Source organism: Varanus komodoensis, unplaced genomic scaffold, assembly GCF_004798865.1.
Source record: "Varanus komodoensis strain SLA01 unplaced genomic scaffold, ASM479886v1 scaffold84, whole genome shotgun sequence".
NCBI classification, from domain to species: Eukaryota; Metazoa; Chordata; class Lepidosauria; order Squamata; family Varanidae; genus Varanus; species Varanus komodoensis.
Window position 1 is genome coordinate 1,600,960 of NW_025336531.1, and position 14,532 is coordinate 1,615,491.

The window sequence follows — 14,532 nt, forward strand, 5'->3', positions numbered from 1 at the left end:
TACTGCCATATCTGATATCTAGTGAAGATGCACACAGAGAAACTTCCAAAGGACAGATACTGGGCAGCAGTTGAAAGCAATACTGGTAGAGGATCTTTCACAGACAAAACAGTGAAGCTCAAGCTGATTCTGCTTAGTACTGTGCAGAAAGGGGCCGTGGTAAACCACTTCTGAATATTTCTTACATTGAAAACCCTTTCATGAAACAATCCAAAATGCAACAAGAGATAATGCCAGAGGATGAGATTCCTAGGTCAGAAGGCATTCAACTAGATATGGACTAGAGCAGGAGTCAGCAAGCCGCAGCTCCGGAGCCGCATGTGGCTCCTGAATCCCTCTGTTGCGGCTCTGTTGCTTGCATCACAGTGGCCGCCAATCTGCGGCCGCTGCCAGCCAATCAGCAGCCCGTGCTGGCCGATCTGTGGCCACCGCCAGCCAATCCGTGGCCCATGCTGGCACGGCCGCGTGGCGGTGGCACAGCACTTGGATAAATTGAAGAAAACCAAACATTTATTGATACTTGGGTAGATTCATTTGCTTTTACTGCTGACGAACTTATGGGGTTTGAGTTTAATGCATGCAGCCCTTTAGCACTGACTTTGACTCTTCAGGGAGCTGTTCTCCTATTCAAAATATATGAAAGGAGTCCTACTAGTTTATAATGTAAGACTAAAAATAACAGTTTTTAGTGACTGAACAAGAGCTGCAGTTAAATCATACTGAAGACATACATAGCATTAAGGTAAAAAATGATATACGCAGTGTTATCTTCATTTTAGATGTCAAAAGGGTTTTGCAGCTTCTGGTGTTTTCTTTTGTGTGGAAAACGGGTCCAAATGGCTCTTTGTGTGTTAAAGGTTGCTGACCCCTGGACTAGAGCAAAGAACAAGTATAAATAGCACTGTCTCTAATGATACAACTAGTCTAGACCAGAAAAAAAGTGTAGTGGCTAACATGCATAGAGGCAAAAGGAAAGCTTGATGCCGCACAATACACACAATTGGAACAAGGAACATGAGAAGTATAAATCAAAGCAAAATGGAAACCATAAAGCAAGAAATGGAACAGTTAAACATCACAGTACTTTGCGTGAATAAGCTAAAGTGGACTGGAATGGGATATTTTCAGTCAGACAAAAACCAAGCGTTTTCCTCCAGAAATGACAAACTATAAGTCTGGGCTGTGGTCGGTAGGCCACTATGACTAGAACACTAGAACCAGGGCACAGATACGGGGCAGAACCCTGCAATGGGTTCAGAAGGCCAGAAGCAAGATGGACATTTGTGTAACAGTCCAGAGTCAACCCAGGGAGAGAAAAGAGTCAATTAACACAGCCCAAGATTTCACAGTCCAAAAGCACAAGGGTCAAGGTTCCAGAAAGACTTGTATATTCTGAAGCAGGCAAGGTCTGGGAGGATGGGTGCAGGTAGCTGGGAAGAGAGGGTTTGGCTGGAGAAAAGAACAGGCAGGAACAGACTGGAGCAAGGCAGGAGACAGTAAGGCAGATGGGAAGGCAGGTACCAGGATTCAGGCAAGGTGCTACAGGAAGCTAGAGCACAAGGAAGTCACCAGGACAGCTCATGTGGCAAGGAGCAGCAGTGCAGTGAAGCCCTTCATGCTCCAGGCCACAATGCCTACTTGCTCCTCAACTGTTCTCTGCAAGTGCCTGCAGAAGTGTTCCCTGTTTCTGCAGGCACTTGCAGGGTAACTCAGACCCTGATCCTGACACAAGCTCAGAAGAAACAGAATGGCTCCAATATTGAGGCAAGTCGTTGCATTATAGCCCCTTACTACTTATGTTAAGTCCATCCAAATCATATTGATCAGAATTGGTGGAAAACCTATCCATATAAGCATCATATAAGTATATGTTCCAACAAGAGATGCTAAAGAAGACACTTTATGAAAGCATCCAAGAAGAAATTGATCACACACCAAACAAAACATGCTGACAATCATAGGGTGACTGGAACATAAATGTGGGAAACAAAGCAGAATCACCTTTTGTGGGAGAATTTAGCTAGGAAATCAGAAAAAAAGGAGGAAAACAGTGCACATAACTTGACAAAGCCAGCAATCTGTTTACCCCAGGCAACTGATGAGATGACTGTACATACAGACATCATCAGATGACAGGTACAGAATAACTGGAAGTACCTGATGGGGAAATTGTATTCTTATTACCAAAACAAGACCAGGAGCATGTTGTGGAAGTAGCCATGAACTATTAATATAAAGCTGAAAAAGACTGATAACAGAAACAAAGTATTAAAATACAAGTTAAACAGCATTCCTCACAATTCAAATTCCACATAAAGAACAGATTTGCATTACTAAACTCAATTGACCCTGAACCAGCAAAGCTATGGGCTCAAAACAGAGACTTTATTATGGAAGAAAAAAGACAATTTCTGTAAGCAAAAGGTCTGTGTGTGTGTGTGGGGGGGGGGGGTTGTCTAGATAGAAGGCAGAAGAAACACCCACATTTGCTAACTTACAGAAATAGGGTCAGAAGCCTGAATATAACTATTATGTAGACAAAAAGAACTATTTACACTGATTAGTATGAAGAAACAGAAGAGAACAACAGAAGATGAAAAAACAAGGGACCTCTTCCAGATGATCCAATAAATCAAAGGGAATTCAATTATACAGGAGAACTATAAAGGATAGATAATAAGATAGCAGACTCCTATGAACAGTAATCCTATAAGAAAGAGCCTACAATAATAGAAAGTGAAGTGAAGTTTCTCTGAAAGTTCCTTTACTTAGAAAGGATAAAGCACCTGGAGTAGATAACGTACCAACAGAACTATTCCAAGCTTCAGAGTTTGAACTGGTCCAAATTCTAACAAGAATATGCTAAGCAATATAGAGAAAGAGTATGGAAAAGAAAACAATGGCTGATAAGACTGGAAACATTCGATAAACATTGCAATCCCCACAAAAGGAGATGTGAAGGTCTGCACTATCTTCCCACACAAGTGAAGCGCTGCTCAAGGTGCTGCAACAAAGAAATTTATCCTCTATAGCATGGGTCCTCAAACTATGGTCCAGGGGCCGGATCTGGCCCACCATGCCCATTTGGACCCACGGCGCACGTGCCTGCGCCCACACACACACCCGCTGTCGCCCACCTCACCCCGTGCACGGAGAGGCAGCAGTCTGCTCGCTGAGAAAACGATCTCCAAGCGAGCAAGCCACTGCCTCGTGCACCCGCCTCATGAGGATCACAAGAAGGCATAGATAGCCCTGAAAGAAATGGGCATGTCTCAGCAGTCAATTGTCCTGAGCCATATCCTGTATCATGAACATGAAGTGAATGTTATGGCAGAACATGAAGAAACAGAATGGTTTCCTATAGGTAAAGGTGTCGGACAAATGTGTATTTTATCTCCCTATCTGTTCATTCTATATGCAGAACCTATAAGGAAGGCTGGATTAGGATCAGAGGGAGGAGGAGTAAAAATTAGAAAATGAATCAGTACTTGGGGATATCATGTATCAGATACCACCATGTTACTGGCCAAAAGCAGCAATGAATTGAAACAACTCTTGATAAAAGTGGAAGAAGAAAGTAGAAAAACCACACTGCAGCTGAACTTTAAGAAAACCAAAATCGTAATTACAGAAGAATCATACAACTTTCATGCAACAAAGAAGAAATTGAAATTGTGAATACACACACCCCAAAATTAAAGGGGCACTTGTCCAGTAAACAGATGTTATACCTTTCCCCTCTCAAAAGTGGATTATGAGAAGCCATCATATGGCTCCTTAACCTTGTATTTCAAGCCTATCAGTCTTTGCTTCCAACATCTACTACAGCAGAAATGCAAGAAGCTGAGTGGAAAGAAATAAAAGTTTGAAATTCTATAGAATTACACTACTGCTGGATTCACTTAACATGGCAACCCACAATGCATAATTAGCAACAGTGAGGTGCCATGTCATCCAAATTTACATTGTGTCCCACAGGATGGCTTGTTTTTAGGGTGCCTTGTTGCCCTAAAAACAGAGGACATGTTCAGGGGCTGCTGCAACTGCACTGGGTTGCTCTGATAGCTAAACCAGAGACTAATTCCATTGTGGCTTGCAGAAAGGGTGAGCAAATTGCTTCACAAAATAGACAAAAGTAGAAATAAAACCCTTGTCACTCTTGGGAAATACCTGCATATTTCATGGCTGCAGATTTCTGTTACACTCCTCAAAAATGTACAAATTTGTTAGATAAGTTTAAGAGGAAGAACTCTTACTTTTATCAGCTGTCAAAACTAAGTACTTGTGGAGGAGTGAAGAACTACCTACCGACGAACTGATTTTAAAAAAGATCTTGGACTGTGCCGAAATGGACAGATTGACTTTGTCTCTGAAGGAGAAAGAGGATACATACTTCTATCAAACTTGGAACTCCTTTTATTATTGGCTAGAGAAACGGGACTATGCATAGATTCAAATATGTTTACGGATTACTATAAAAAAAAGTATGGGGGGCTGACCCAGTAGGTCTGATGTTTCTGATGATTGATGGTTTTTAGTTTCTTTTTGTTAGTTGGTAGAAAAATAATAATAAAACTTACTTTAAAAAAATCTAAGTACTTGTGAAAGGGGATGGACTGGTTTACCTTTTTGGTGTGTCTAGAAGCTCGAGAAACTGTGGAAAAGTTGAAGGGCAATACTTAAATACTAGAGGGTTACACTGCTAAAGGGAAAATGTACTTGCCATCCTTTTGGGGGCTTTTACTTTTCAACAGAAACTTCTCCAATTGATAGCTGTCAAATCTGCAGAATACGAAGCCTTACTTAGTCAATGTCCACAGACACAACTTACCACAATTTGACAGGAGACACTTACCAGGGATTGGTCAGGCAAGACACTAGCTTTCAGGTATGCACAGGTATAACACCAAAAGCCTGAGCACAATAAGTCACAATAATACATATTCTTACCCAGTAAGAATTGAAATGTTTCTCTTAAATGAAATAATCAACCTGGAGTACAATTCCCCCAGTCAAACCAGCATAATCAATGTTCAGGGACTGCAGGGGTCGTAGTTCAAAACATCTAGAGGGCATCAGGTTGTCTACCCTTTACTTAAAGGAAAGATTGCAATTCTTACTTGGTAGGTCATTAAGCAATGGATGCAAGAGAGTTGTTAAAATGAAAACACTACAACCGAATTTTTGCATCCCGGCTGTTTTAGAAATCAATATGAGTAAAAGTGGCTCAATTTAAGCATTCTGACTTTGGTAGCAACTTGTCAGTAAAATTCCAACACTTTCAAGACTCTTTTATGTTAATGAAGACTTTGCTACCAGAGCTATGAGACTTAATTCCACATTCAAAGCCTAATTCTTGCACTGTGTGATAAAAAAAGACTCTTTAAATAAATAATAGATCAAAGTACTGCCATTCTGTTATCATACAGACACCATGGATCTAGGCTAGGAAGAATAAATCCTCTACAAAGTATCAGAATTCTGGGCAAAGGGAATGGTGAATATTTAATCATGTTATTTAGATTTATCAATGAGTTTTCTTTAAATGTAGAGGTTTCCCCAATCAGCAATATACTGAAAAAAGTATCCCAAAAAGGTTTCAGATGTTTTGTTTCTCAGTTCTAACACACTATTAAATTTAATAGCCATATTTTAGGAAAACATTTTAATTTATTATAACATCAGTACTATACCATTCATATCACTTGCTCAGAACAAGTTTACTCAGAAGAAAATCCACAGAGTATAATAGGATGCATTTTTCAAGAAGTTGTATGTAGAATTATAATCCTAAACAATGTTCCTATAGACAGTTATAAACTGAAAATATTAGCTTCCAAACTGGTGCTGTGCAAACTCTGTGTTAGAAGCCTTTCAGCTAAATTATATTGCAACTTAAGAATACAAGGTTGCTTAATTTAAAAATCAATGTACTTACCAGTCAAATCCACATATAATTTGATATTCCAAAGGAATGTTACATGTAACAGTGACAAAATAATTCTAATGTTATAGGCAAGTTCTTCATTTCAGGGTTCCACAAAAAACACTACACTCAAAGCCAAAATAAGCATTCATATATAGCCTAAAGACAGAATCCCAAATTGAGAACTTACACAGATATCACCCTTATAATAAGAGATCTTATAACAATAACATTAAGTTAGTAGTCCTACCTATACTGCAAGGAAATGCCTTTAAGAATTCTTGGAGTTAAAGTAACTTGCCCATGTTACCTTACCTTATCAAAACAGAGAAAATAATCTTTTCTATAGATGGTATTTGTCACCAAGTCGATTAGCTAAGATGTTTCCAAATATGTCAAATAGATGTTGGAAATGTAAACATAAAGTGGGTACTTTTTATCATGTGGACTTGTGATAATGCAAAAAAGTACTGGATTAAAATACATAGATGGATGGAGGAAATATTACAAAAACCCTTTGCTTTTAAACCCGAAGTTTTCTTGTTAGGCATCATACCGGAAGACGTTAACAGACAGGAAATGTATCTGATACCACATCTAATCACAGCGGCGAGGATAGCATTTGCTCAATATTGGAAAAGTGAGGAGCTGCCCACCGATGGATTGATTGTAAGAAAGATCTTGGACTGTGCAGAAATGGATAGATTGACTTTATTGTTGAAAGAGAAAGAGGATACTGATTTCTATCGAACTTGGGACTCTTTCTATAATTGGCTGGAGAAATGGGACCTGGCGTAAACTCAGAGATGTTTTTCAAACTATTATAAATTGATTTGAAATTAGACTTTAGAATGTTAAAAAAATATGCAGTAGGAGGTTCTAGTGTTAGTTTAAAATGTTAATAAAATATATTTTACAAAAAAGAAAAAGAAAATAATCTTTAGCCTAAGTTGGGATGTGCAACATTTTCAGGAATCAGTTAAGGGAAAAGAAACTCATGTTAATGCCCAATCCAAACTCCAAGTATTTGTACCTATGTACCAAAATAATACTCCTTAAAAATAATACTGCACTGGATTAATAGTCCTCATCAGTTAACACCCTAAGGTTCAAAAATGCAAGATAAACATAAAAGAGTTACGGAAAGAAACCAAAGCAAAAAATGCCAGGAATCTTTCTAATTAAGGGCTCTGTGTACCAACCAGAACAGCCCAAGATGAACTTCGTGTACTCTGCTGAAACCACGACTAGTAGCAATGGCTTACGTACAAGTACTGAGTTCACACAGATATCCTTTGCATTCTAACAAAATATCCTACCTCTTATTCTGAAATAAAGATACCTTTGTGGTTTGGGTCCAAACCGCCAAGTTCCAATCCAGTACCATAGTATTTTTAGTTCAGATATCCAACCTTCCAAATCAAAGTTCTGATTTTTTATGTTACTGAATAAAAATGTATTATCCATTATACAGACTCTCTCTAAGGGTTTAAATAAGACATCAACCTGCTTTCCCATCAGTATCAAATACATTTTAAAAAATCTGTGTTAACCACAAAAATGAAGAAATCTCATTTCTAAAAATGTTCTCTATAATTCGGTCCTTGGCAAGAAATTATGAAAATGATAATGATTCCTTACTCTAGCTGGGTCCATCATAAAAGCTTTGTAACTTATACATCTCACCATTTTATTAAACAAATCATCTGGCCAGCATTGATTAGAAACACTGAGTTATCAGACAATCAGTTGGTGATTCAGAGCCCTGCATTAATAGCACATTCCCCAGCATGAATCTAACCCTTTGAGAAACATCCACCCATTGGGCAATCTCTGTTCAGTGCTGAATGAACTGAGTCAGTGTGTTTGCGGCAGACATCCTTTTGGTTTGAGCAGTGAAAGCTCTAGCATTTTGTAACCTTTTTCAGCTGATTGAGACTCAGCAAATTGATTACCCAGTCTGAGGATAGTCTCTGCTCTCTGAGTGTGTGGCTTTCCATCCAGAAGGAACTGTTATTCTATTAAACAGGCATGAGTAACACATGCCTCCCCGGCCACTGCCACCATTACAAACCTGCTACTGAGACCATCATGTGAAGAGAAAATGGCTGCAAGGCCCACCCCCATAAATTCTGTGGGGAAACTAGGAGCAAAAGGACAATGCTCTTTCCTTAAAAGCAGAATCATAATCATAGAAATAAGGTGTCCATGTCTTACATGCCTTGTTTCTCTGTATAATTGCCAAATTCTGCCTACCGCTGCAGAGAACATATGACTTGCTCACAAACAGTATCATGTTCCTGAGAGGCTCAGTTTGGAAAACATAAGGGGGGAAACAGAACTGGGTATTCAGGTAAAGGGCAGAGCTGGCAATCATGAATGGAGGAACTACACATTGCAACATTTTGTCGCACATCCTATTTGTCTCCTTTTAACTGCCTTTTCCCAAGTCAGAAAAAATAGGTGTGAAAACCTAACCCTAAACTCCAATTAGCTATTTGCATGTGCTGCAGAAGTTGAAGTTCCCTTAAGAGAAAATTGTTTGAAAAATGCTTTGGTATGGGGTTTACCTGAACAATTTAATTACTTGAAAAGGTATTTTATTAATGTTCTGAGACCATTTATTCACACTTTCCTGGACCAAATCCTAGCTAGTAGCAAAAACAAGTCCTGGCCTGAATTCTAATAGTCTCTGCTCATAAGTAAGGCCAAAGAAAGAAGAGGTAGATGTTTACAAGAAAGCCCTGAACAGTTTTGTTCCACTACATGGAAAAGAATTTTGCTTTGAATTTAGTGAGTCAGAATCTGTGTAGGTCAAGCAGTAAAAGGATCCTATTACAACAGTGGCCATGATATTTGGAATATTTATACTCCTTTATGCCTCCCTTAACTCTCTCTCTCTCTCTCTCTCTCTCTCTCTCTCTCTCTCTCTCTCTCTCTGTGTGTGTGTGTGTGTGTGTGTGTGTGTTTCCTGCCTACATGAGAGACATGAGATGAAAACACCATAAGGAAATACTACACAGTAGTATATGATTTTGCATAAAATGTAATGGCTATCATAAAGCTGCATAACATCAAAATAAAAGCTCTCAAAGATTTATCCAATACCATTCAAAAAAGAACACAGATGAGTCAACCATTAAGCTATAGAACCAAACAGCCTGGTTGCAGCACTGGCTTTTCAAGAACCTCTGCTGTTTTGAAAGTACAAAGTTACAGGAATGCCATGGGATCAGGTACATCCCAAGAGTCATTAAGATATCCTGCTGTTCAAGATGTTATGGCAGTTACATTTCACTCATCATCTATACACTATAAGCCTTCTTCTCTACACTACAAAGCATAGCTGCACTACAGAAGATCTTCTAAGCATCTATACAATAGCTTCTATGGCAGGTACCACTACAGTGCAGACTGGCTTGCTTACAGTATTTGAGCAAGGGAACAAAATATTTCCTTACCAGCACTACGAAGCTAACACTGTCTAACCTCTTCCGACATCACATAGTGGAAAACATACAAACTGGTTCACACACTGTTAGAAGATCCAGGACCTGTTTACATTAAGGCTGTATACTTAGCCATTTTGCTTAATTTTTACAATACACCATAAAACATACATCACAGTATTATTCAGTACAATGCATATAGTTCTGATGTTTTCCTTATGTGAACATAAATGTTGTTTTTTAAAATGAGTGTGAGTAGGTACTCGAGTAGCTGATATCATGGACAAACTAAGCTGACTTGCTTGTGGAAACTTCTCTTTAACATTTTGATTGGCTATTTGGTTACTAGAGCTCAAATGCAGCAAATTTTTTACATAACCCCAGAAGACAAGTAGGCCTGGAGTTTGCTTACTTTATTTCAGAAAGCAGTGTATTTTCTGCAAAGTGACAACCTTTAGCCTACAGCAAACATTCTACAGTTCTTAAAGATCAACATATCTTTTATTTTCTAAAATACAATCTGCTCAGTTCCACTTTGGTTAAACATATTGCTTATTTAAAATAAATAAATTCGGGGCAACATGTGGGCAAGTCAAAATAGCTTTAAGTCTCTTCAGCAAAGCAACTGAATTACTCTACAAATACTGAATTATTTTTCTCTACAAATAGTTTCTCATAAAAGTGTTAAGATACAATTATTTTTATTAACTTAAAAGCAAAACATATTTGACTAAAGATTTTTTTAAGGGAGTAATCTTATGTTCCTTAGCAGAATGTCCCAGTACAACAGAATTGCTAGGAAAAACACTTCCAAAACTGGAGATAGTGTTCCATCTTTGGAAAGGGCAGTTAAAGATTCAACCTTCCGCCCTTCACAACTGGCATGAAACGAACTATACCAGCTGTCTTGCAAGATCAGGAAAGTGACCATCACTACAGATGGAGGGCAGAAAGGTGAAGACTGCCTCTGCTGCTGCTCCAGCCCCACCTGCTTCAGCCTGGCAGAGTACAGACATCTATATTCTGCATAGCGAAGATTCAATCAATAGGACTGTGTTCTAAATCTTCTTTAACTATGCTCATAAGCTATCTCTTATCATACACTATAAGCCATTTAATGAATATTCAAGACTGAAGAGATTAAGCAAGCACAAATAAGGATTCAGGCTTGTAATAAAGGACAATGTGCAAATACCCCAGTAAGCAAACTATAACACGATTATCTTCTATCCCCCCAAATAAAATAAGTTGTTACATATCATTACCCGGTCTTTCATTCGCCAACTCTGAGCCAGTGACTTGGAGCCCTCAATTTTCTCACAGTGCCTCTTCTTCATGAATGCCAAAGGCAAATTCCAGTCAGTCATATCTGATTCATCTTCCTCCCCAAGCCCCAGGAGAGGTGACTGTAGCATACTGGACTCCATCAGAACTGGTGAAGCCAAAGTAACCAGTGATCAGAAATCCCCACTCCCAACAAAGTGTGACTGAAAAAGTAACACAATTGGTCAACTGTTCCTCCAGATGTTACATGGGAAGCTGCTCTGCTCAAAGCAGTTTTGCAAATGCTACTATTCTAAAGAGTGTCACAATGTTCCCTGCTCAGCAGCTGGAGAATTCCTGTTTGGAAAGGACAAGCTTGGAGTAATGCAATCAATATACCAAGAACAACTTTCTGGCAAGAAATGGATGATCACTTGGTGAGGTGACTGAATCACTGATATGCATGTGGATCCTCTTTTTTCAGCCTTCTTCAGGATCAGGCCAGACACACCCATGAACCATTTCTCAATATTAGGAAGATAGAGGCTACAAATAATTGCCTTTACTGAAACAGCTCTTGCCCACAACAGAAACTATTATTAACCTTGGCAGAAAGGTATCGGGGAGTATTTGTTCACAAAGTTAGAGAAAACAAGTCTACGAGTATTTTAGATACAAAAAAGTAGGTAGTAGTTGGTGATTTAGCAAAGCAGCATAATCATGGCCAAGTTGTTAGGAAAATGTAGAACTAAACTGATAGGTCAGTTTGGCACGCTTGTTCCAAGTAAAGCTGATGCCTTGTGCTACACGGACAGTGAGTGATGAGAAAGCCAAGATGGAGGTAAATTGCTATCCACCGAGGAGTCAGAACAGGAATCTTTCAAGCAAAGATAGCAGATGCTGTTCAGCAGATGTCCTTTTAAGACAAAACTTGTTTATTAGTGTTTTTGTGGGAGCTGTTAGCAAAAGTATAAAGAGCTTCACTATCTTGATCTCTTCTCTGGATTCAAGTGTGAAGATTCTTAACTCAAAATCCTCGTCATAACAGGAGCTACAAAAAAGAGTAAGTTTTCACCATAGTCTCCCACTCAAAGTAGCACTATAAGAATGTGGGCTGCAATCTTATTTCACCCAAAATAATTAGTAAGAGTGGCGCTTGCAGGGAAAGAGGTGATTTGGCAGTAAGCAGCTCTCTGTTCCAGGCGTGGGTATGCCTATCCTTGGTGAGTAATAGGCGAAAGCGGCTCACCCCCCACAAGTTCACCCTTTATGAGGTAAGTCCGGTTCAGGTCTCCCTCCTGGGCCTGTTTCCGAAAGCTTGTGGCGGCCGGGGTGGGGGAACGTCCTACCCCCGCGGGGGTGCTTCCTTCCTGCCCGGCTGCTGCGACGCGAACCCAGTCCGGCCCATCGCGCTCCCCGCGACGAGCAGTCGATAACTCCTCTTCGCTTACAAGCTCCCCAAATAGCAGGGGTTTAGAAACAGAAAAGGAACGTCCCGTAGAGCCAAACTCCCCTCAGCCGCACAACAAGGAGGCAGCCATATTGCGGAGGCCCAGAATGCATCGCGGCGACGGGCCGTCGGCCGGCCCATGCCGAGTCAAATGAGTTCTTTACGGACGAGTTCGAGGAAGAAGGGAGGGAAGGACTAGGAGCGACGGGGTTGCCTTAGCAACGAACCTAGCATTCTCCTGAGGATGTTGCAGCTCCAGAGCTTGATGTGGGGAGGCGGGGCGGAGGCGCGCCTCCCACGAAGGCTGCCGCCCTTCCCCCGCAGCGGGCAGAACTGCGGTGGCGGTCCCCACGAAATCGCTGCCAGGATGCAAAAAATAGGGCAGCTGTTGTAATGGACATTTCAGGAATTTTAAAAAGACAACACTCTCGTTCATTTTTAATGTAAAGAGAAGTGTTTTCATTAAACCCAAAATACCGTCATTTCTATCTGCAATATTACCCCATTCATCACATCCTTTCTGCCCTCATCCCTTTCTCCCAAACATACACACACTAATGCTCAGCATGTGGTAAAACTGAATGAGAACAAGAGCCAGTGTGGCTGATGCATACTGAACAATCCAGTCAAAATAGAGATCCCTGTATACACAATATATTTACTTTCACTACTAAATATACAGAAACTAAATATACAAAAACATACACAGAAACACTTGTCTCATACTGTGTTTTGGAAGTATATTGAGCCATACATCACACTATTTTGTAGCCCATCTGAAGTGGCTACAAAATACATAGAGCCAGATACAGGAGGATACTGACCCAGGTAGGTATGGCTGGGGCCAGCAATCCCCTTTACCCCAACCCTACTCTCTTACCATAAACATGCTTGCACACGCATATGTGCATGCATGCACACACACACACACATATATATACACACAGGACCTGTTTGGCTGTCACAAGAGTCATCCCATCATGGTTTCACTTGTGCATGGAGGCTGTACTATAGTGTCATGGCAGGCAGCTGGGAGTTAGACAACTCTCAAATAATCTTAAAATAAAATGTCTGTTATTTGAGGCTTGTCTGACCCTCAAACAGCCCTGTCTCCTAGACTGACAGAAAACAACAAGCTCAATACCTGTGGGTACCATGCAAAAATTACACCTGGTACAGTGCAAGAGCCCCCATGGGTAAATTAAGCCATGACGAACTGCCACGCTGTGCAAGTCAGCTCAATGACTCTTTCCCCACTTTCAAGAATCTAGGTGCACTTTCTTCCCCTTACCTCAGCATGAGGGGGCAAGGAAGTTTAAAATCCACCTCCTGTCATACTGAACTTACATTTCCTCCCCACCTCCAGACCATCAGTTAGCTGGTTTTCCCAATGCCAACAGCTGGACATGAAGGGGGAGGGGAGTGGCTAAAATGGAGAGTACAATACTCAAGAATGATTCTCCCTGCAGGTCATCTGGCTCATTAAAATGGCACTTTAGTCAGCACTTCAACAACTGTTTGACAGGCTGGGGACAGTGAAATTTAATGGGAAGGATGGAATATGGGAAATATCAGTCTCAGACACCTCCTCATCTAAATCCTGCTCTTGCTCCCTCAGTCCAAACTGCAGCAGGGTTGCAGAGAGCATGGAATTCCAAGTGTAGCTTAAACATCTGCAGTGGGCCACCCACAAGGCTTCTGAACATCATGGGCAGCTTCCACAGATTGCCCACCTGTACCCCCGGGGGAATGCCCAGCGCAAGCTAATGTGCAGCACTGGATAGCATTGGAAAAAGAACAAGAGAGACCTGGCCTTAAATTCCCCCTTGGCCATAATACAGTGCTTGCTGGGTGAAATGCTTTTGTATTGAACCACTGTGTTGGTTGCATTTGCCTTGAGAAAACTTGTACAGACAGTGAGAAAGCTTTACTAACCCTGATTAAGGAACCCATTGAGCCTCAGAGCCAGCTTACATCATTCAGGAGCAGAGTTTAGCTTGCACTATGATTGAGTGAATTGTGAGCTCTGAATTCAAAAGTGGCAAGAAATGGCTACTAAACAGACCCCAGGGAGCCATTGGATCATTGAGTCTTAACATGCCGCCTGAGGCAAACCAGAAAATTGTACAACCCCCACTACTTGGTTTGTGCTGTGTGCCCTCCCCTCCCACTGCACACAACTGTGAGACACTCTTCAGATATCAGCTTTGCTGTGAAGTCATGGGATTGCTTTGGCTCAATCACAGCCTAACCTACCTCACAGGATTGTTAAGCAAACAAAAATGGTGCTGGGGAATCTTGTGTTTATTTATTTGTATTTATATCAGTTTCTTTCCTTTCAAGGAAATGAAGGCAGATTAGATAGTTCTGAACTCCATTTTTATCCTCACAGCAATAACCCTGTGAGGTAGGTTGGGCTGAATGTCTGACTGACCCAAAGTCAC

The 14,532-nt window shown here is 40.6% G+C and overlaps 1 protein-coding gene across 6 annotated transcripts in view; it reads right to left on the bottom strand.

Annotated features, from left to right (window-relative positions):
• RPTOR (regulatory associated protein of MTOR complex 1) overlaps positions 1-12,191 on the bottom strand; it is a 405,549-nt gene extending 393,358 nt beyond the window's left edge. For all 6 annotated transcript variants that reach the window (XR_006417225.1, XM_044456423.1, XM_044456421.1 and 3 more), the window contains exon 1: positions 10,641-12,191. Coding sequence is in view for 5 of the 6 variants with exons in the window: in XM_044456423.1 (XP_044312358.1) it covers positions 10,641-10,802 (162 nt within the window). In the remaining variant the exon portion in view is untranslated. The remainder of the gene's footprint in view (positions 1-10,640) is intronic.
• Between the last annotated feature and the right edge of the window lie 2,341 nt (positions 12,192-14,532).